We start from the raw sequence: 23,860 nt of genomic DNA, 5'->3' as shown, positions 1-23,860 counted from the left end.
TCGGTGGCCTCGGTGTCCGCAAAATTTCCAGTTTAAGTCTACCGGCGTTCCTATCCTCGGTCTGCGGCACTAAGGAATTGACCAGAAAAATTTTAGCCCCTTCACTGGTCGATTCTGAGGTGCCGTGTCTGACTGATGGCATGAACGCCTGGAAAGTGGCTTGCCCAAACACAGCCTTCCCTGACAACCCGGCTTCCCAGAGACAGTGGGACGAGCCGCTCTGCAGATTGACGAGAAATAAACTAATTGAAACATCTGTCAATACTGCTGAGCGTGCCCGCCTACTGGCTGTGGGAGAGTGGGAGTCAGGGTTATGGCTTCACGCACTGCCGTCACCCAGCGTTGGGACCATGCTGGGTGACACTACATTCCGGCTCGCTACATGCCTACGCCTCGGCGCTCCCACTGCGGCTCCACATCGCTGCCAGTGCGGTGAATCTGTGGACCGCCTTGGGCACCATGGTCTTTCCTGTAGCAAAAGTGCTGGTCGCATGGCACGACACGCCAGCATAAATGACATTATCCGTCGTGCTCTTGTCACCGCCGGAGTGCCAGCCATTTTAGAACCCAGAGGCTTGGCGCGCGACGATGGCAAGAGACCAGACGGGATGTCTATAATGCCTTGGAAGATGGGAAGGTCTTTGGTGTGGGACGCAACCTGCGTCGACACCCTTGCACCTTCCCACCTTCCCAGTAGGGCGAGCTGTGTCGGTGCAGCTGCTGCAGCCGCGGAAAACCTCAAGCGGCACAAATATGTAAACCTCACCGGCAATTGCATTTTTGAGCCGTTTGGGGTTGAAACCCTGGGACCATGGGGCCCAAGTGCCCACAGACTCTTTCGAGAAATTAGTAAGCGATTAGTGGAGTCCACTCGTGACCAAAGGGCTGGCCTATACTTCGGTCAAAGGATATGCATTGCCATCCAGCGTGGCAATGCAGCCAGCCTTTTGGGCACGATCCCAGCTGACAGCGATGCGGATGAATATTTTGATACTTAGTTTCCCTATAATAAGATCATTTTGTAAAACTAATGTCAAAATTGAGTCACAGACAAAAATAGACAAACGATAAAACCAATAATCGACTAATTATAAGCATGACATAACCAGCAATAGTGAAGCGAAAGTGTGAATAGTCCTAGTTGTCTTTTGTCAGTCTTTTCAAACCTTTTCTTGTTCAAAGAAATGTTAATTATTTACATACATTATTATGCATATTATACAAACAAACTATTAATAAATTAAATAAAAATAAAATATTTAAAAACGAATTGCGCAATCTTATATTTACGGCACGATTATAATTTTTGAACGTAAGAAAAAATGTCAACAGATTGTCAAATTTCTGAACAATTCATTCATTGGTTCATTCATATTTCATTCATCATGTGGGGATGATCGTCGAAGTGGGGTATTTGGGGCGTATCTTACAAAAATTAAAACCATAATTCGCAATATATTATGCTTTTTAAGAGACTAGTATTCAATATCAGGCGACACAATGGCTCAATCTAATTTCAGGTACTATTCTTTCTATATTAGGAGTGTCTTCAATAATTTAGCAGTGGAGAAGTGTTTGTTAAATTTGCCTTTTATTTCAGTGCGGTTGATGAATACGGGTTTGAGAGGCACGAGGACTTCGACTATGAGAGCTATGAGGACTTCATGTCGAATTATTTAAAAGTTTTAGCCACAAGGGCGCAGAAATGGTCCACGCTGCTCGGCGAAGGAAAGTCGGTCAAACGCACCAACACTGTAAAAAGATACGTTCGCAAAGGAGTACCCAGTAAGTGTTCCTTTGTTTACATTATGTGCCGTGTGAATTTTGCCGCACTTTCATTTATATGACCTGCATTTAAATACCATGCTCTTGACTCAACTTGTGTTATTTATTTACAAACAAGAGGCTTATAATCTAAGTGTTTATTTTGTATAAAAGATAAAAAGTGGTTTTTCCATATGATTAATGTTCTCATAGTAAAATTTTGATTGTTTATTCACTTCTAAGTTGTTTAATAAAATCAGAATGCCTCTTGATGAACTGATTGATATCTTAACTGATGACCTTCAATGAAAATTATTGATTATTCAATCCAATCATAAAACACTAAGCACACAAACTATATGAGAAATTCTTTTGAACACTGTAAATAGAACTATCTTTTCCTAAAATTCCAGCTTAGTGGTGATTCACAGCTTAATGTCATCTTGAACTATTTTTAGGTGAACACCGGCCGTCAGTATGGATGGCAATTTCTCAAGCGGAAATGATGAAAGAACAATGTCCTGATTTATACCAAAAAATACTAGATGGCCCATTTGAGAAGGAGCTGGTGGACCTGGTGAAGACAGACCTTCCTCGCACCTTTCCGGATAACATATATTTTACTAAGGAGGCCAACCACCAGACACACCTGTTCAACATACTTATAGCTTACGCACACAACAACAGGGTCGTTGGATATTGTCAGGGACTCAATTATATTGCAGGTTGGTTTTCACATATATCTTTGTTTCTAAAATGGTAATAAACATCACAGAAAGGCATCAACATTGGCAGAAAGGTGTCCTTGAATTGTCAATTAAATTAATGTTGTAAACTCGTGTATGTTGCTTATTATAAAACAATAGAAAATCAATCAAGACAATCAATCTTAAAGTTTTAAATTAGTATTCTGTCACTAAATGACATGGTATACTTGAAATGCATATCATTCAACAAGTAAGAAGGTGACCTTGAACCCATTATCGGTGTCAAGTCCACCAATAGTACTGTTATTCATTTTCGCTTTAGATTCATGGGTCAACTAGCAAAGTGGGATCAAATTGGTTATTTTTTTAAATTACTCAATACTGATGCAGTATATCTATTGGTTGATTGCAATGTCTATTTTACACACACCTATCTTACATGCAGACACTGATAACAACATGCATTTAAAAATACTGTGAAGATATTAATTTGTATAAACTCTTATCTCGCCTGTTAGCTAATCCTTGCATCAGCATGAATGTGCTAATTTGGTCATATTACCAAGAAAACACAACTTTATCACTGCTAACAATATTCATTAGCAACAGTCTAATAATATAATTAAATCAATTGTGACCTCAATCTGCAATGACGGCTTGCATTAACTTAATAACCATTTAGTTAATTAGCGTAATTCCATGTTATTAATGGGTCCTGTGAATCATACTACTTATCTGATTAATCATAATAGATGGAGAAAAGAATTATCACTATTATATTATACAGTTATTGTAATCGTAGTATAGACACCATCTTTATTGATAGTTAAATTGACTAAGCCTGGAGACTAACTCCTTATCCAAAGTAATATTATAAATCTGAGTTTTTTTGGTCGAATCTACTGATCTCAGAAACTACTAGTCCAATTTGTAAAATTATTTCCTTGTTAACCCATTTATCAAAAGACTCTATAAGCTACTTTTCATTTTCATGCATATGTGTGAAGTATCTTGTTTCTATAGGAAGCAGCTGAAACTGCAGGTTAGCTAGTAATACATTGATAGATATATAAATCTATTGTGGATAAAAAATAATGTAAGAATGATCTTTGTATAAAATATTATCTAGTGTGCAAGGTCATAGACATGACTATCACAATAGTGAATACATGTAGTCACAACATAGATTTAATGATAATAATTTAAATGGCTAACAATAGAAACAAAAAACTGATGTGTCTATTTGTAATGACAAAACTACAACTACAGGTTTTACTAATGTTAAGTTTTACATTGCCTACATTTTGTACATTGTGGCTAATGGTATATCAACAAAACTAGCTTTAGTCAGTGGTTTTACCCTAATTCCTCTATAGTCTAAGTCTAGTCTATAGATTTCCTTCACAAATTGACTATATAACAGTATGTTCTAATTGGACCAGTTGTTCCTGAGCATACATTACTGAGAATATATAGCATGTACAAGGAAACATGCTCCTCAGCTTTACAGAATTAGTACATTTATTATTGTCTTTATGTTTTCAGGTTTACTGCTACTGGCAACAAAAAGCGAAGAAACATCATTCTGGCTGCTAAAAGTGCTAGTTGAGAAGATCTTGCCGGACTACTACACGCGGACAATGGATGGCCTCATCGTAGACATAGAGGTGCTGTCCGAACTAGTCAAAACCAAAGTGCCCGACGTGCACCAACATGTTATTAATCTGGGTATGTTGATATCTATGTGCTTTATTTAAGTTATAGTTAAAAAGATAATAGGCTTACAATTCTTTATTTATCTAGATTTTTTGCTTTTCTAGACTATCTATATTTTTAAAGCCCTGTTTTGGTGTAGGTAGTTTAGTACCATCATGGAAAATTGCACAATAATCAAAGTGATTAATTTCTATCTAACTTTATAGATTTTTTTAAAAGTACCTAACTTTTTTGTTATAAATATTTTGACTTAGTATCTTTATCAGTACAGTAATCCAACAATCAGTGTTGTTTGAAGTAGTTCACAAGCTGGAGTTACGTTCAATCTGACTGGTAATGATAACTGCTATCTATTGATACGTACCTTTTCTAAGATATGAAAAATAATCATATACATCACACGCTCAATATTTTTTTTTAAGAACATGCCAGTCAAAATCAAAATTCGTTTATTCAAACTTGGCTGCAAAACAGCACTTTTCTAACGTTAGAAATTTACAAAAGACAGCACCGAAGCTGGGAAGAAGAAGTGGCGCAACAAACAAACCCAACAGTCTTTGCAGGGGCCCGATTCTCCTAAGTTAATAATGTCAAAATCTAATAGAAATCGAATCGCAATATGATCGCAATAGCAGTTTTAACCATATCGGGCATTCTGCTACTAATAAAAGACCAATCGTATTCGATTGACATTTGATTGGTGTGCGATTGGTCTGCTATTTTTGGTGATTTTGGTATATACGGTAGTTTGCTGTACAATCATTTTGCAATCGTAAATCATTTGCAGACAAAATGATTCATTATTGAATGACAGAAAAGGATAAAAACGTTTATTTCAAAGAAAAAATAGCGGAATGCCACATACGCTTCAATCGTAATCGAGTCGGGATTGGATCGCAGTCGAATCGAGTCGAACGTGAATCGTATGCTGCTTAAGTAAAATTAGTAGAATCGGGCCCCTGATATTAAACATTTATAATAATTTACGTATTCCTAACTATGTTGGGGTCTACTTCCAGTCTAACCGGATGCAGCTAGATGCATAGTGTGTAAAACATAATAATTATATTGTGGAACAAAAATAAAATAGATAGTGATAGGTACCCACTTCTTATCTCAAAATTTTAACTACATCTGCACTCCCGTGCTTTTTACAAGCGCCGGCAGATTAGTTTCGAAATCATTTTATCATTTATACATATATGTTATTACAACTTATCAATATTTACATGGATAATCAAGAGTTGTTCACGTGATCGGGCAGTAAATACAAGCACCCTATGTTGTAATGTGATAGCTTAGCAATTTAAAAGATATTCTCATACTTTGCGACATGACAACTAAACATAATTATGCATATTCGAGTTCGACAACTTACAAAATAAATCCTAACTTAATATCTTCATTTAATTATTTTTTTTCAGGACTCCCATGGGCAGTAATAACAACCAAATGGTTCGTCTGCCTATTCGCCGAAGTACTACCCATAGAGACAGTCCTGCGGATATGGGACTGTCTGTTCTACGAGGGCTCGAAGATCTTGTTCCGGGTGTGTCTGACCCTGATCAAGAACAACCGAGCTGAGATAATGTCCTGTAACGACTTCACCTCCCTGGCGGAGTGCTTTAAAGCTATCGTGAAGAACGCCAGTGCGTTACACTGTCATGAGTTTATGCAGGTGGGTTTTAGAAAATATTTAAATTCTTACAAGATTTTGCCCGGGACTTTGTTCGCTTTCCGAAGAAACTAGGCCAGCCCAGATAAATAGTGGATCCTCATACGAAATTTCATCTCAATTGGCTCAATACGTTAAGCGTGACTTTGTTACAAACTAACTCACATTCGAATTTGATTTCACTAGCATCTAAAAAGTTTTCCAAAGAATTTTCTAATTTAAATATGTGTGTCTATAAGACAAGATCGCTAACTGTTGTTTCTGTTTTACAGTCAATCTTCAAAGTACCTGGCACACTCTCCAACGCAACTATAATCAAACTGAGAGCGAGGTTCGCGAAGCAGCGTCGCGAGCAGCAACAGAAGGAGCCGCCGCGGTGAATGCTCGGCGCCCGCGCTCCACCTGATCTCAATCCACAACCAAATTGTACATGTTACACCACTACTTAACAACTACTTATAAATGACAACATATATTTTTGATCTCTATACTTTTTAACAACAAATAAATGAGGTCTCAACATTTAATTCACTGTCATTAGGTTGCCCTGAGATATTAGAAATTTTATTCGAAAAATTAGCAATAAGCTATTGAATTATTTACATTGATAGCTTGTTCAGTTATTTTGAAGGCTTTTTTATAACATGGCGCTCGTTTTTATCGCCGTTATTATGAATCAAAAGTATATTTATCTAGCTTGTTGCGATTTTGTACAAACCTTACTAGTCTTTATAGCGTTGCATGTTTAGTGGGTCTTCATTGGAACCAGCGAAGTACTGGATTTACGGGAAGGACTTTTATTTCCAGCAGTCATGACAATCTCCTGAGACTAATGTACCATTACAATATGTACAACTGGTGTTTACGATGTTGTAGTGTGCACTTAGCCTTATATGCATATTTGCAATTGACTTTTGCTAAGTTACTATTAAGTTATAATGTTGTTTCGCATATCATTAAAGTATTTTTGTAATAGTATTATTTTTGTTGTTCATTTAAGCGTCAGTTGATTAGTTATGTACCTGTAATAATTACGTAGGGTATGAACAATGTGAGCATTTTATTACATAAATAATTTCTAAATTAAACATGACATGTTAATTATTTGTGTTGTTCTTGTTGCAACATAAAATTACATTATAAATGGATTCAGTTTCCTAGATGAACAAACATTTAGTAATATAAAATAATAATGTAGGTTAATTATTGATATTTTCATAGTTACATCTAGTTATGGCTTTGCCAACTTTATCATTTGTAAGTTTTTTTTTTTTATTTATTTGCATAATGCATATATTTTTTCTATATGTCATTGAGTAAATTAGGTGCTAGGTATTACATTTTCTAAATATTTAAAATATTCAACTTTACCAAGTAGCTACAAAAATGAAATAGTCAATGATATTAATAAATACACAACTCTTTTCAAATATAAACTGAATACAAAATATCTACACAACATTAATAGAATATTTCAAACCACCTTTATCTTTATAGTTCATATTTTTGCTACATCTTTAGGTTTAAATGGCTTGAATTATATTTTTACGCAGTTAGTAAATTATTTGCTCAAAATTGTCTGTGTTAATGAGAATAGGTCCTGTCATACAAGAATACATCATTTTATGAAAATGTATGTATTCCTAATGTTCCCTAATATTCTGCTTGTGTACACATTCACATTGTCAATACACAATTAGGCTTAATACTCTCTAGGACCATGCATCATTTAGTTGATACCTAAATGTGACAATAATTATCACATATCCATTAATATAAACTGCAGAGACATTGCACCTACGTTTCATGCAGACCTTGCAATGTACTGCAGTATAATTTTCACTGCCATAAGTTGATCAGTAGACATTTCAAGTTTGCATCATGTAGCATTGTGCCACATAATTATAATTATATCTAGCAAAATAAATTATTAATCTGTTATATCAACAAGCTTTTCAAGCCAAACAAAAATTATAATGTTCCCGTAATACTTTATTATATTTGTAGTAAAATTGCTTTCAAATTCAACTAATCGGTAATCATAATGCAAAGGTCACTAGTGAGTAGGGTTTATAAAATGTACTCTCTCATAAAGTTTCACATTCATTATTGTAGAATGTGTAAATGTATTTTTATAAAAAATACAGTTTTGATGGTTTCTCTTGGATCCTTGTGTATTGTGCTGTGATTAGCAAGCTGTTCTGCCTGATTCCAATTAACTGTGTTAGGATACTCCATAGTATATGTTTGGATGTTCATTGTGACAGAATAGACTATTGAGATGTTCAAATGAATTTTATTTATAATTACCCTTAAAACAAAGTACTAAATGTAGCTACAATCTTTCAGGTAATTAACTAAATATTTATGTCTTCGAAATTAATTGTTCTAGAGCATTGTTCAACTATTTACACTGAATTTAAACCAAAATAAGGCATTATGACTTCCCACTTTCTAATAGGTCTTTAGCTTCGTTTATTTTAGCAGCTATCAGGGGTGATCCTCCACGATCAGGATGATTTAGTAACATTATCTTCCGATGTGCATCTCTTATCTGAAAATTAATAAGTTTGGTATCAATTAGTGGGACTCTGTCTATCAACAATTGGAAGTCCATAATATTACACAAAAGAACATACCTTAGCTTTGTTTGCTGTAGGACTAACACCCAGAATTAAAGCAGCTTCCCTTTTGGTCATTTTCGGTTCAAATCCTCCTTTATAATATTTAGAATTAGCCAAGCTTTCGGCATCGAACTTAGGTAAGTTTTTTACAGCTTCAGCAAATTTAGAAGAGGCGTTAGGCATCTGTCGTAAGACGTAGCGACCCGCGAAGCCAACCGCTGCCATCCCCAAGCCTGCCAGTATGACTGAACTTGCCTGTGGAAATTTATAGAACAATTTCGTTATGTAAAGTTAAGATATACAAATGTTTGAAACGAAGATTTCCAAGTACATGCAAGATACCCATTAAGGTTATCAAAATTCAGGTTTTTGCCAGCAAAATCTTGTAGTTTAACACTAGCGAGGTTAAATAAAACTAACATTTGATTAAAAAACTACATTTTACAAATGTTAGGTAGCATTTAAAAATACGTACCATTGTAGTTTTGTAATAATTTAAGGTGTTGTACTTTAAGCTAGCTAATAATTTTGCAAATATCGCATACTTCTTTCCAAGTATTTCACAAAATATATAAATATTGCTGAAGATGAGTAAAACGCATTTTATGATATCGATATTGACAGTTCAGTGACTTTGACGTTAAATTTAGAAATCTACTGTCTCTGGTCCTTAGCATAGAGCATCGATCACCGTATAAGGCGCTCCCTAGACGATCGATATAATTGCACGATATCACAAAATGTGTATTGTACAATGCAACACAATTTGGCGCAAAAATCATTGCGCAAACTTCAATATCACGTCCATTTTATTATGACGTATAGATACTTCATAAACAATAATATTGTTCTATGAAACTGTGACGATTTCTATTCCTTGCGGACAACTCATCGACTAAAGTGGCAATAAAAATACTGGCAACCCGATTGCGCGAAGTGAAGTGACCAGCCAGATAAAAGTTTATGAAAAAAAATTGGGCCTTTTCGAAGAGGTTCAACATGGCAGGAGATCAGGCGCAATTTTACCAGTTACTAAATACTTTATTATCAACCGATAACGACATCAGATCCCAAGCAGAAGTAAGTACTTGTTGTTTTTCATGTTTTACTACTATAATTGCGAAAAAACTTACAAATTGACCGGCCTTTATTGTGAACGTTTTCTGCCAGCCTCGTGTCAAAACGTGGTCATGGAGGATTTTTTGATGTTACTTCTAAAACAATGATTTACAAGTTCTGATAGTGCATAAATTACTGTCAACATTAATGAAAAATTGAAATACGCACAATCCAAGCAAGTACTTTAAATAAATCCTTAAATGTTTACGTATAAGAGAACCGCTTTTAACCGTCTCTATTGTTGCGGTTGTGGCCGGGGTAACGTTCAATTCAATCGTACATGTGGTGCAATAAACGAAAAGATTTTTTGCGCCTTTTTCATCATGTTTTTACTGCACTGATATTTTCATGAAATAAGAGAACTAAGACAGGAACTTCCTTGTAGTACCTACCTTAACTGTTTTATATGCTAGTACAAATTAAAAAGCAGTTAATCCATTTAACAATTATGTTATCATCATTTTACAGCTGAGTAACTTGTTCACAAAACTAGAAATTAAATTTTATATTGTGCACTAAACTGTTTCTTAACAAGTAATCATGAAAGCCTTTAAAAAACAATTATTACACAACATTGTTTTGTACCAAAATGCACTTGTAATGTTTATGAAGCAAAACAAATTACTTTTAAAAGATCTCATGTATTTTATCAACCTATTTATCATGTATTTTTTAATTAAATAAATCCTCAAAAAAAAACTAAACTCTTAGTTACTTTGAAATTCCAGAAAATAAGTCATAACATTTTCGTAATATCTATATTTTCATCAAACAGGAAGCATACAATAATATTCCAACTGAAACAAAAGTGGTACACTTGGTGGGCGCGATCCAAAATGCAGATGTTGGTGAAGAAGGACGGCAAACAGCAGCTGTGCTGCTCCGTAGACTGCTCAGTGCAGAATTCTTTGAGTTCTTCCCGAAGCTGCCATTTGAACAGCAGACAGTACTCAGGGAGCAGTTACTTCTCACACTGCAAATGGAAGTGAGCCAGCAACTGCGGCGCAAGGTAAGTGTCCCCAAAAAATATGATTATTATTAGATTTATAGAAATTAATATAATTGATTAATATAATTGATTACAAAATAAACATATTTTCAAATAAATAACAGGCAGAGATATTATCTTCATCTATGAAATACTCAAAAAAAGTTGGCACTCTCAAAACAGTGACTTAGCACTCTTGCCTTTGAGTCTAACACTTGACATATAAACTGCGGACTGATAATCTCTAAAAGACTTCACAACCTCTTGTAACAGCTTTTTAGGTCAAGATCAGATGCTAGAAAAGTATAAATGAATTTTCTTTTGTGAGAAAAAATATGAGGAAGTCTTTTTATCAATATTAAGCTGTTCATATCTTAAATATAGATTTAGTTCTTCAGATATCATTACTAATAATAATTATGCATACTAGGTAGACCTCTATAAAAAATAATCAGTTATTTCCCCAAAATTATCAGTTGTACAACTGTTAATTGGTGTATTGAGTCATGCACTGAATCAGTGGGTACTCTTAATCTAATTTCATTCCATCCTAAGTATAGTATAAACTGGGTGATGACTCATCCGCATTCCAACTGCCTACAATGAAGCTTGAAGCCATAAAAAAATCATCATTTAGAATTTGTTTGATCTTTTCTTTAAAGTGTGTGTTTGTCATACATTAGAATTAAAGAGATTAATAAAATAAATAATGGATTATTTATTTGAGAAATGTTTTTTTGTAGTAAAATTTATTATATCATTGGTAGAAGGACAATAATAGGCGATTTTATTATTATTTCATATTTGTGTTATCTATAATTTTATAATGTCACCAATAAAAAATTTAAAAGGGTCATCAGGTGACCTATTTAATTACTTGCATATTAGTATAAATTATTTTATCAGTGCACTTTAAACTTTGCACCATTATTTACATGCACATAATCATTTTATTGATGTCATTATTTGCTGATTTTGTGATATTGATTAAAAAAGAAAAAAAGTTAGATACATACAGAGCATAGTTTTAATTTATGCACATCATTTACGTAGCCATTTTACCGTAAAGTGTGTTGCTGCCAGAATGTGCAATATTAAATTTAGAAATTCGCTAACACCATTCTCAATAGAATGGAGTTTGATAGTACTTCTTAAGACATTTATTAAAATAAGTTCAATTTTAAAACATTTATTTAGGTGCAACATATAACATGCTAAACATTTGTCCCTTTAGATCTGCGATGTTGTATCAGAATTGGCTAGAAACCACATAGATGATGATGGTGTTAACCAATGGCCAGAATTCCTTCAGTTCATGTTCAACTGCGCTGGTGCCCAGGACCCCAACATCCAAGAGGCTGGTATTAGAATGTTCACGTAAGTATTCATTTATCTTTGTCTAATATGTACCTACTCAATAAATGTTTGGGTTGTCAATTTATTTTAAACCACTTTTATAATAGTGTACTTCTTTGTTTTATTATAGTTCGGCCATTCAGAGAATGCGTTCCTGACACGTCGCGATTGAACTGACGACGTAACTTTGCAATGGCGTTGCAGTTACGATAAAAATATTTTTGCTGGTTGTTTACCGTTTTAACAATTGAGGAGCATTAAAACAACATTATTATATCAATAATCAATGAATGTTATAATTTTGTGCCAAACTGAGTGTCAAATAACTTGGTAAACAATATTTTTCTAAATCTATACTGCGCTATTACAAGGTTATGTCAGCGGTTTATATTTTGTAGTGCTGTGCTAAAAATAACAGGCAAGTATCGTAATCTGTTCTTATACAGTTATAATATAAAATAATACGTTTTGATTTTCTTTTTAAGAATTGGAAAATAATGGACTATAAGACTTAATTATAACGTTTATGAAATATAAAAATAAAACTATGACCAAACCGCATTTTTATACTTAGATTAAAAATGGTAACCCCAAATGGCGTTATGGGCCGCCATTTTGTGACGCTAAAACAGTCGTCCCAGGGGGAGGACACTCCGTACATTTTGACAGCTAAGTAAACGAAGAGTCGCCACCTTTTATTTGGCCCGGAAACTATTTACTATCTAAAAGATACCTTAAATTACCAACAGATGGCACTACACTATAATCGATTTTGTTTGTTAATATAAAATTATTTATGCAATATTAATTAGAGAAAAGTATGAGGAAAATATTAGACACTTTAAAAAAAGATATAATAGGCGAATAAATTAAATACGGTTTAAAAAAGCACAAATATCAAATTTCATCTAAAAAGACCTGGTGTCAGTATTCCAAGTAACTTAACAAAACCGATCATAATAATATCAATATGGCGGTTTTTTGCATTCCGCATACACGCGTAAATAAAAAGTAATATATAATAATTATTTGTTTTCCTTCGACCTTTTACTATATTAACGATGACATTTTCTATTAGGGTAAGTAGCACCATGTAACTATAACGATAACCAATGTTATAGTTATATGGTGCTACTTACCCTAATAGAAAATGTTATGAATATGATGCATAATTATAATATTTTTATAGCTATAGCTATGTAGGTAGTTCGGGGCCAATTTAGAGAAAGATGGCGCATTGTCAAATTGGGTTGCAAGAATAACACGTGAGTGGGCTCTCTTTTCCCTATATATTACTTTACTCTTTGAGTCGTCCGTTGTCGTTTCGTGCGCATAGACCACGTTTTTCAAGTGTTTTCGATCTGTTTTTATTTGATTACCCGGCTTTTGTTAGACCGAGATATCAGGATTGATTCTGTTATTGATAATAATATAATTATACATGTAGGCGAAGATGATGATGAAGACACCACCTCCTCAAGCAAATCGGAGTCTGATTAATATTCTGTTCGCACATTCAATTCAATGTACTTGTAACAAAGAATAAATAAAACAATTTTATTATATGAATATTACCTTTTTTTGGTTTCCACTTAAATAACTAAAATATAAAACAAATGATTCCGCCAATTTAAAACGAAAATAATCTTAAAATAATGCGGCGGTTCATTTTGAAGGAACGGTAACGAACTCAGTGTTATGTTGTGCCCATCACTAGTCGTGACTAACTGATAGGTGTCAGGAACGCATTCTCTGAACGGCCGAAGTATAATGCACAGTTGGCTGAATGCCAAGTAATTTATAACGTTAAGTTTTAAATAAAATGGTTTTGTAGATTTTGAAATAGAGTTTATTTAGTTTTGTACTAGTCTAGATTTGAAATGTTTGTAATACAGGTCAGTGCCTGGTGTGTTTGGGCACCGTCAGAATGAGAACCTGGTTGTTATCAAGCGCATGTTGCTGACCGCTCTCCAATCCACATCGGAGGCTCTCCGAGTTCAGGCCGTGAAGGCCGTAGGCGCTTTCATTCTGCTTCACGACAAAGAGCCTGCCATACACAAACATTTCAGTGATTTACTGCTTCCATTGATGCAGGTTGGTCATTACTCAAAAAGTTTGTTATTGTTTCTAATAAGATGATGAGCGTTTAGCGTCACTACGCATAAGACACGATAAGCGTAAGACAATTTTACTGCAAATTCACTATTCATTGGATAAACAAGCTTTATGAAAATATTTTCAAAACAGTTGCTGTAATGGTAATGTGTAAGTAATGAAAAATAATTGGAAAATCATAAGTTTATGGCACGCAATTGTAATTGGCCACTTGTGTATTCAAAGCGCCATGAATTCGACATTGAATGATCACAATTGGCTCTATTTTTAGACTGACTGTGCTTGATAGTTGATTTTTATCACTCTATTGTATTGATACCGGCGGAACTTTGATAGACGTATATACTTACGTATTTGAGATAGAAAGTTCGTTTTATCGTATTTTTTTCAGATAAAATAACTATATAATTCATTCAAAAGCGTTGATTCAACTTGCTAAATATGTATGGTGGTTCAAAATCAAAACTTATGGTTAGCGTATTGACGACTATAATTCAGTCGTGTCTACTGTAAAAAAAAAACAATTTTATTACTTTTGTTATCGCTGTTATTCAAAACAATCGCATCTAAAATCGGCGCAGACGTTGAAGAACAGTAAAAAAGTTTTTGAATCATGCCTATCTGTGCATAATACAAAAATGCGACAAGCATCTCAACTGCAAGCCGCAGAAACGCCATTCATAATTTATAGTAGTTCTAATCTAAGTTACATGGTCATTAGGAATAATTGGAGTTCGGCTCCCGCACATCATTTACGTAGCCATTTTATTTTAAAGTGTGGTACTGCCAGTATGTGCAATATTAAATTTGGAATTTCGCTAACACCATTCTCAATAGAATGGAGTTTGATAGTACTTCTCAAGACATTTACCATCTACAAATTTTTCCAAAGTTCGAACTTAAAAAGTAGTAGTCTATAAAAAAATATTTTTTTACAGGTTGTTGTACAATCAATTGAGAAAAGTGATGATGATTCTGCTCTTAAAGTTCTAATTGAACTGGCTGAATCTGCTCCAAAATTCTTGCGTCCGCAACTCGAGCCCATCTTCCAAGTGTGCATTAAGGTTAGTAAAAAATCTATTTAAATCCAGTACAGGTAATAGCGAGAGAAGGAAGTTTCATTAAGGCGCGGCTGGTAAGCTTGAAACAGTTTTCTGTAAAATGGTACTCAAGTTCGTTTATTTCGGACCAGACATAAATATCGCCGAGTCGCGCCGACATTATGTGGGACGAACCTTAATATTTCTTTTTTTGCCATTTTCGATTATGACGCACATAATTTGCCCTTGAATCGCGTGATATCTCGTAGACTTATTGTAATGAAATAGAAATGAATTAATATTAATAATGTATGTAACTTATTTATCCATAACAATATTTTACATTGATGAATATTTATTGTTTAGGAAGGAATAACTATAAACTATTATAATGTTTACTATACAAAATACACTGTAAGATTCACTTATAAGTGGCTATATTCAATGATACAGCCATTATGGATCTTACTAGAGCAATTAACAAGATAATTAGCACTCTTTGTTCCTTATACAATTGAGTGTCAGTCCTTTGATTACATTCTTTCATAACAATGTGTAACTGACAAGCGCATAATATCAAAACGATGTTTAGCAAACATTGTTGCGCAGTGTTTTGTTTCACCAATAGATGAGGGACTTGGGAAGTTGATAGTTAGTTAAAGTTGACATTTTTTTTGTACATTAGGTGGTAGGCGACACTGACGCAGAGGATAACTGGCGTCAATTGGCCCTGGAGGCGATGGTGACGCTGTGCGAGACCGCGCCCGCCATGGTGCGCAAGCAGGTGCCCAACGGCGTCAGCATGCTCACGCCCCTCGTGCTCGAGATGATGTGCGAGCTCGATGACGAACCCGACTGGTCCATGCAAGATGACGCCGCCGAGGACGATAACGAACAGTTAGTATTGTCACCAAGCGATTCCCAATCAAACCATGACATAAATAAGAAAAATATTTTTCAGCATTATCTAATTATGACATCACAATAGGATATTGTAAAATTCTCTGACCATGGCTCTGTCTAATGATGCAGCTGTAAAGAATTTTACTAGAGAAAACAACAAGATAATTAGCACTCGGTGTTCCTTATACACTTGGGTGTCAGTCCCTTGATTACATTTCAAGTTTCAAAATAACCTTTACAAATGGTAAAAAATTGTAATATGAATAGTTTTAATCTTACAAGGCATATTTTTTTACAGAAATTACGTAGCTGCTGAATCAGCTTTGGACCGTATGTGCTGCGGCTTGGGTGGTAAGACCATGCTGGGTCTGATCGTCGGCCAGGTGCCGGAGATGTTGCACCATGAAGACTGGCGCCGCCGTCACGCCGCTCTCATGGCTGTGTCTTCAGCTGGCGAGGGCTGCCACAAGCAGATGGAACAGATGCTTGACCAAGTTGTCTCTGCTGTCCTCAACTATCTTACTGACCCTGTAAGTACTAATGAAGCCTTCTAGGTTAATTTTTTAGGGTGGTCATGACCAAAACGATCAATTACGAGTGAACTAACGAGGTGTTCGGGCTCTTTGAGTCATCTTTCAACGATTTTTGGTATTATAAAAAATGTTCGAGTCCAAAGAACGCATATAAAGGCGAAAACAGTAACGTTCCTCGTCCCCCGCTCACCCGCATTTTGACGCGCTATTTTCCGTTACGGCACCTCCGCTCTAAAAGCAAACTATTGTTCATTTATTGTTACATGATGTCACAGGTCTCATATTTGTAAATAAGCGTTTCAACTGTCCATTGTGTTTGGTAACCCAATGTTCGTTAGTGGTATAACCATTACAAAGGTTAGATCACTTCCATAGCATTGGCAGATTAAATGTGACAATTGCTCCATTTCTCTCTATTTGATAGAAAGTCACGGATCTCAGTTCACAGACAGTTACATCATGATCTCGTATTCTCGTATGACTGTTGCATGACTAGTATGAATAATATTAGGCCTCTGTTATGAAAAAGGTGTTAAGGATGCATACGAAAGCTCGTAGCCAGCTGCAGGGACAAAATTTTCAATTTATTTTTTAATCTGTACTTCTGTCTTCTAATCTATGTGTTTCCCTGTTTCTTGTAGCATCCCCGCGTACGTTACGCTGCATGCAATGCCGTGGGTCAGATGTCCACCGACTTCGCTCCCGTGTTCGAGAAGAAGTTCCATGACAAGGTGGTGCCCGGCCTCCTGATGGTGCTCGATGACAATGCTAACCCCCGCGTGCAGGTAACGTAACCCTTTAATTAAGGCTGGCTTCCCGAAAATCGGTGACCGATTTTGTGTAGGAGGAAGATATAAGACAATAGAACAGAGAAATGTACATCCTACATAAAGTCAGGTCATAAAACAACCTTATAACTAGAATACTATGACCGTATATACTTAATGCAAGGTTAATAACACGCCTTATTCCTCTTTCAGGCTCACGCGGCCGCTGCTTTAGTAAACTTCAGTGAAGATTGTCCTAAACCAATCCTGACTCAGTATCTGGATCCTTTGATGAGCAAGTTGGAATTGATTTTGACCACCAAATTCAAGGAGGTAGATATCAAGATTGCTTTGATTTCTTGTACCCAATGTTCGTTAGTGGTATAACTCATTCAATGGTTAAATCACTTCCATAGCATTGGCAGATTAAATGTGGCATTTGCTCCGTTTCTCCCTCTGTAGAGAGATATGGATCTCAGTTCACATACATTTAATAATATGTCAAGCAATAATGTCATTTTTACTATTATGTTGTAAATAAAAGAATAATAATTAACTTTTATGATGTAGTTGGTGGAACGCGGTACGAAATTGGTGCTGGAACAAATAGTGACGACGATCGCGTCCGTGGCCGACACCGTTGAGAAGGACTTTGTGATCTACTACGACAGGTTGATGCCTTGCCTCAAGTACATCATTGCTAATGCTACAACCGACGAGCTTAAAATGCTTCGCGGCAAGACCATTGAGTGCGTCAGTCTTATTGGTAAGATATAAATGAATATGTAGTAAATTCAATTTCATTAGTATTTGAAACAGAATCCTACTTATTTTATAAATGTGAAAGTTTGTGAGAATGTATGGATGTATGTTTGTTATTCAATCACGCAAAAACGGCTGGGCCGATTTGATTGAAATTTGGTATGTAGATAGACCCTGGATTAACACATAGGCTACTTTTTATGAACACACCACGCGGGCGAAGCCGCTGGCGGAAGCTAGTAACTAATATAGGATTAATTAAACAATACTTGTAGCAAGTGGTTATCATGTTCCCACAGGTTTGGCTGTAGGTGAAGAGAAGTTCACATCAGATGCCTCTGAAGTAATGGACTTGCTGCTGAAGACTCACACGGAAGGCGAGCAGCTTCCCGCTGACGACCCGCAAACATCTTACCTTATTTCCGCGTGGTCGCGTATTTGCAGAATTATGGGTAAGTTACACTTGAATAAATAGATTATAAGTATAGCAACTTTGGTGTTCTGATTTTATAAGTCTTTATTTCAATGTTGTGTAACAACTTCAATTGTTGTGTTCCAGGCAAGAAATTCGCTCAGTATTTGCCGATGGTAATGGAGCCAGTGATGCGAACAGCCGCCATGAAGCCCGAGGTGGCGCTGCTTGATAACGATGATCTGGAGACCATCGAGGGCGACCTCGACTGGCACTTCGTCACGCTCGGCGAACAACAGAACTTTGGCATCAAGACTGCCGGTAATATATTGTATTTTAAATATGGGTCAAGTATAAATTCCTAAAAAGACAGCATTTTTAGTACGAACTACTAGCGGGTTTTTCGCGTCTTTGAGGAACTTGTAACCAAATAAAATATAGCCTGTGTTACTCAGGAATAATCTCGTTTCCCAACAGTGAAAGTTTTTCTAATCAATAGTTTTATAGCTTTTACGAGCAAACAAACAGGTCTTTATAATTATGTAATAGCATTAGCTGTCTAATATGTTCTATTGTTGTAACAAATGAAATAACTTCAAAACGAATTGTCAGGTCTGGAAGACAAGGCATCTGCCTGCGACATGCTGGTGTGCTACGCCCGCGAGCTGAAGGAAGAGTTCGCCGAGTACGCCGAAGACGTAGTCAAGCTAATGGTGCCGATGTTGAAGTTCTACTTCCACGACAACGTGCGCACGGCGGCGGCCGAGTCGCTGCCCTACCTGCTGGAGTGTGCCCGCATCCGCGGCCCGCAGTACATACAGGGCATGTGGGCCTACATCCTGCCTGAGCTGCTCAAGGCCATCGACTCCGAGCCCGAGCAGGAGGTGCAGGTCGAACTGCTCAACAGTCTCGCTAAGGTATGTTAAACTCGTATTCGCTAAGGTAGGTTAACTCAGCACTGATCATGGTGAACAAAATGACTAACGGAAAAGTCATAACGCGACTTACATTACTCGATGTACTAGAAGGCCCCTGACTTACTTGCCTTATGACATCTCCGCTCATCTTTCCTTCCTCCATCGTACTGATGAATATTAGTAGAGAAAAGGTTCAGAAAATAATCTCCATTATGATTGTAGTGTATCGAGCTGTTGGGCGGTGGATGTCTTCCCGACGAGATGATGGCTGAGGTCCTGCGCATCCTCAACAAACTACTGACAGAACATTTCGAACGTGCCACTGAGCGCCGCCAAAAGCGCTCTGACGAAGATTACGATGAGGTGAGCCTCACTGAAATTGATGTTGTTTATAACATAGAACAAATAATACTTATGGTTGTGTCTCCATGTACCATTGTATCTTTGTGTTCTAAATGTACACTCGTTTTTGTATAAACACACTTTCACACGAATTTAGTTTTCTTGACAATTATCTTACTACTAGCTTCTGCCAGCGGTTTCACTCGCATCCCGTGGGAACTACTTGTTTCAAATCGGACCAGTAGTTCCTGAGATTAGCGCGTTCAAACAAATAAACAAACAAACTCTTCAGCTTTATAATATAGTATAAATGTATTTTATCCAGGTTGTAGAAGAGCAGCTAGCAGACGAAGATAACGAGGATGTATACGGCCTGTCCCGCGTGGCCGACGTGTTGCACGCGCTGATGTCGGCCTACCGGGAGAGCTTCTTCCCGCACCTGGACAGCCTGCTGCCGCACCTCGTGCAGCTGCTCGCCCCCGGCCGCCCCTACTCCGACCGCCAGTGGGCTATCTGCATTTTCGATGATGTTATCGAATTTGGAGGTGAGTGTCAAACAGTAATTTTTACTGTACCGTTCTTGTACGGGGTTCCCTACATTCTACAACGAAGCGTTTTTTTGGACTTCAAATATAAATCTGTAAACCTAGAGTAAAGATTATAACATTCGGTGACAGGACCCGCGTGCGTGAAGTACCAAGACATATTCCTGGAGCCGATGCTGAACGGCCTGCGCGAGCCGGAGGCGGAGGTGCGGCAGGCGGCGGCGTACGGCTGCGGCGTGCTGGCGCAGTTCGGCGGCGCCGTGTTCGCGGCGGCCGCGGCCCGCGCCGTGCCGCTGCTGGCCGCGCTGGTGGCCGACCCCGCCTCCCGCGCCCTCGAGAACCTCAACGCCACAGAGAACGCCATCTCCGCCGTCGCCAAGATCATCAAGTATAACCACTCGCAGATCGACAGGGATGAAATTATTAGGCATTGGTGAGTAACATTCACTAAATTACCTAAAAAGCTGGAACTTATATTCTTTTCTTAAAGGAGTTAACACAAAAAAATAATTTTAAATAACATGCTTCAGTGTGATGAATTTTATTTTCCATATTAACTTTTACTTTGCCAAATATAACTCTGTTATAGTTTAAAGATATTCTGGGATTGACATTGTATATAAAATGTATATACCTTATCATTACGTTTTTAGGCTGACATGGTTGCCAGTGACAGAAGACACAGAAGAAGCTCCACATGTATACTCACTGCTGTGTGAACTGGCTGCGAGCGGGCACGCGGCGCTGGCGTCCCCCGACGCGCCCAAGCACGTCATCGCCACACTCGCAGAGGCATTCCTCAGGGACGCCGTGCCCTCTGATAACCCAGTCTTTGCGCAGATGGTGGCTCTCGTCAGGCAAATACAGGTAAGCATCACTAAAAACTATTTAAAAAGAATGTTTACAGTAAAAGAATGTTTTGTAACGGAACAATAAATGGTCGCAGACAAACGCAGAGCTGTTCAACGCTGTGCTGATGCAGCTGAGCAGCGAGCACAAGGAGGCGCTGCAAGTGGCGCTGTCCACCTAGTGCGGGACGGGCCCGCGACTCGGCACTCGGCACCTGCGCTCTCCGTTGCAGTCACGCTCTCCTCATCACGCCCATTTCTCGCGCATCACTAACCATTGACCGCCTCCAATCCAACTATTACTATGTGTATAAAAGTTGTATGTTGTAATTGAAAATATATCTTTGTCATTTAGACGAGTTTAAACCCAGTTTTATGAAATGACTGATATCAGATAAATTATAATATTGTAAACTGTATTTAACGAGTTGTTCTTTCCTTTCGAGGATTATTTTTCTTCGATCTCACTCAGCAAAATATCAGTTGGGCTAACTTAAATTGCTGTGATATATTTTTATACTATATAATTTTTGAAGTTACTTCATGCTTGAGCCATAAAAGTGTTAGTACCTCTTTGAGCATATTCATTGTCTTTATATGTAGTTGTTTTTCTTAATGTCGGTATTTTGTAAGCAACTATAATGGGGATGGTCCAATTTTTTATGATGAGAAAATATTTAAAAGATTATTGAAGTTATTATAAAAGAAATGTTAGGCGTATACGCATTATTATATTCAGCCTTACATGTTTTATCATGTACCGACACTTATTGTTTCTCCTTCGTGGATTAAATAGTATTTTTATAATGATAGTTATTTGTTCGTATAAAGTTTTACTTTATCACTTTTGCGTTTATACCTCGCCTTTTTCATAATGGAAAATGTTGGTGACACATTGAGAGCTTGTACGGAAGTAGAGACTGTATCGGGCCTAAAGGCACTGCAGCTAGGTTAACATTTTGTTGTAGAACGTTATTCACGTCTTCTTTTATTATGAAAATAAATGTTTTGGAAACAATTGGGCCGTCTGCATTTACGTTTTATTATATAGTTTGCCATATTTCGGCTATGATGGGAATTTGGTGGCTGATACTCGCGATGGACGAGGCGTCATGTCTGTTTATAAGATATAATTTTATTCAATAAATATATATAATATTATATATACATTTCTTTGTTTAACTAAAATAAAAGTTATTTGACATTACACATTTGCTTGTTTTAGTAGAAAGTTTCATGATAAACCAAAAAATCATGCCCATTTACAATAATAGTTATTATGACGGCAATAGTGTTTTATCTTACCATACAGGGAAAGGTCACCTTTCGATTCGACCGATCTATAACTAGTGAATAGATTTTCATGCACACCAAGATGAATGAGGAAAATATCGTTATCATCATATCGGCTGACGGTATAAAGATGAAGCGACACTGCTTCAGATTGACGCCCAGACTCACCAAAGATGTGTTTTAGGGTCCGTTCAGACAGGCCGGAGAGGAAATTCTTAACACGTTGAAAATCGAGTAGGTACTTAGTATTTGTAGTAAGGTTTATTTTTGCATGTGCACTGCTTTTGACATTAAGAATGCTCGAAGGCGCTCGGTGTGAAATAATAAGAGGAGCCGACCGGCTCCGGTCGTGTACTTTTTCTCGGTCTTACAGACATTTGGCTCCGCATTATTCTCACTCGGTAACACCCTTTAGTCAACACTGTTGACTACAGGAACGAAAGGTGTTGCCGAACGGGAATTATCAGAAACTAGCTTCTGCCAGCGGTTTCACCCGCATCCCGTGGGAACCTCGGCACGAACCCGGATAAAAAGTAGCCTATAGCCTTCCTCGATAAATAGGCTATCTAACACTTAAAGAATTTTTCAAATCCAACCAGTAGTTTCGGAGATTAGCGCGTTGAAACAAACAAACTCTTCAGCTTTATAATATTAGTATAGATTAGAATTTTAACTTTTTGAATGTATATCATTAAAGTCTGAATTTAGTCAAGTGGTATAAAGGCCGTCCGCTTAACTAAATATTCTAGACATGTAAAAACAGGGAGTATATTCAACTCAAAATTAACCCCCCCACATTCAGAATAGATGACCAGCGTATCAGTAGCATCGAGAGTAGTCATCTGACGCTTTTTTTTAGGATAATAATAATGGTTCCGAAAAACAAATTAATCTCCAGCGATCTGTGGCCGACTATTATTCTTATTAACTAGCGTTATAATGAATTACCGACAAAAAATATCAATTTTAACTACAAATATGAGCAGGTTCAAATAACTTTTTCTCCTAAAGAAAATTCGATCTTCGAATAATAAAACTAAAGTTCCAACTAGAATACTGAACTTCCGACAAAATTACTAAGTTACCGACAACAGAGGCTTTGACAAAATAATCATATTTTTACAACTTGCATGAACTGTTATAATTTCTATTGTTGGTTATAAAAATTATTTTTATGAAAATACGCCCCGCATGGCATTCGAGGCGGATGACGGGGAGTAGCGACCCCGCGGGGCTATATATCCGCTCCAGGGAGAGTATACTGTCCCCCATCCCCTGCCTGCCGGAGTGAAGCATGACGGGGGATAGGTCTCCCGCCTCTTGGCTTGCCTTCATTGGCCGACCAGAGTGGAGTCGCTAGAGCAGGGTTAGCAGCCTTGCTCGGAGGGTAGGCTCGTGGTGAGTGGCGAGTGGGCCAGTGATGCTGGACCCACA

The 23,860-nt window shown here is 37.0% G+C and overlaps 3 protein-coding genes across 3 annotated transcripts; 2 read left to right on the top strand and 1 right to left on the bottom strand.

Moving 5' to 3' along the window:
• The first annotated feature begins 1,371 nt into the window (after positions 1–1,371).
• Positions 1,372–8,148, top strand: LOC124644878 (growth hormone-regulated TBC protein 1-A). The gene is made up of 6 exons (XM_047184524.1): positions 1,372–1,520; positions 1,601–1,785; positions 2,223–2,489; positions 4,017–4,199; positions 5,612–5,865; positions 6,135–8,148. The coding sequence occupies exons 1-6, from the start codon at positions 1,501–1,503 to the stop codon at positions 6,240–6,242; spliced, it is 1,017 nt and encodes a 338-aa protein (XP_047040480.1). The 5' UTR covers positions 1,372–1,500; the 3' UTR covers positions 6,243–8,148.
• Positions 8,139–9,135, bottom strand: LOC124644886 (mitochondrial import inner membrane translocase subunit TIM14). Its single transcript, XM_047184536.1, has 3 exons — positions 8,962–9,135; positions 8,502–8,741; positions 8,139–8,416 (listed from the first exon to the last, which is right to left on the bottom strand). Exons 1-3 carry the CDS (start codon positions 8,962–8,964, stop codon positions 8,300–8,302), a joined length of 360 nt encoding a protein of 119 aa, XP_047040492.1. The 5' UTR covers positions 8,965–9,135; the 3' UTR covers positions 8,139–8,299.
• Positions 9,136–9,413: 278 nt separating this feature from the next.
• On the top strand, positions 9,414–22,344 carry LOC124644870 (importin-5). Its single transcript, XM_047184511.1, has 18 exons — positions 9,414–9,566; positions 10,381–10,614; positions 11,828–11,970; positions 13,845–14,043; positions 15,003–15,128; positions 15,790–16,001; positions 16,306–16,537; positions 17,182–17,325; positions 17,521–17,640; positions 17,878–18,073; positions 18,369–18,521; positions 18,629–18,802; positions 19,094–19,398; positions 19,621–19,761; positions 20,066–20,285; positions 20,418–20,718; positions 20,939–21,152; positions 21,232–22,344. The coding sequence occupies exons 1-18, from the start codon at positions 9,450–9,452 to the stop codon at positions 21,313–21,315; spliced, it is 3,315 nt and encodes a 1,104-aa protein (XP_047040467.1). The 5' UTR covers positions 9,414–9,449; the 3' UTR covers positions 21,316–22,344.
• Positions 22,345–23,860: the final 1,516 nt, after the last annotated feature.

Source organism: Helicoverpa zea, chromosome 2 (genome assembly GCF_022581195.2).
Source record: "Helicoverpa zea isolate HzStark_Cry1AcR chromosome 2, ilHelZeax1.1, whole genome shotgun sequence".
Taxonomy (NCBI): Eukaryota; Metazoa; Arthropoda; class Insecta; order Lepidoptera; family Noctuidae; genus Helicoverpa; species Helicoverpa zea.
Note: the sequence above shows the minus strand (reverse complement) of the source record. Positions and strands in the feature narration are given on the sequence as shown.

Bases quoted from the DNA above. Each gene is read 5' to 3' on its own strand.
- LOC124644878 (XM_047184524.1), top strand. From the start codon at position 1,501: ATGGCTCAATCTAATTTCAG. The intron at 1,786-2,222 runs GTAAGTGTTCCT...AACTATTTTTAG, and splicing joins CGTTCGCAAAGGAGTACCCA to GTGAACACCGGCCGTCAGTA. The intron at 4,200-5,611 runs GTATGTTGATAT...ATTTTTTTTCAG, and splicing joins CCAACATGTTATTAATCTGG to GACTCCCATGGGCAGTAATA.
- LOC124644886 (XM_047184536.1), bottom strand. The intron at 8,417-8,501 runs GTATGTTCTTTT...ATTAATTTTCAG, and splicing joins CTACAGCAAACAAAGCTAAG to ATAAGAGATGCACATCGGAA.
- LOC124644870 (XM_047184511.1), top strand. From the start codon at position 9,450: ATGAAAAAAAATTGGGCCTTTTCGAAGAGGTTCAACATGGCAGGAGAT. The intron at 14,044-15,002 runs GTTGGTCATTAC...ATTTTTTTACAG, and splicing joins TACTGCTTCCATTGATGCAG to GTTGTTGTACAATCAATTGA. The intron at 16,538-17,181 runs GTAAGTACTAAT...TGTTTCTTGTAG, and splicing joins TCAACTATCTTACTGACCCT to CATCCCCGCGTACGTTACGC.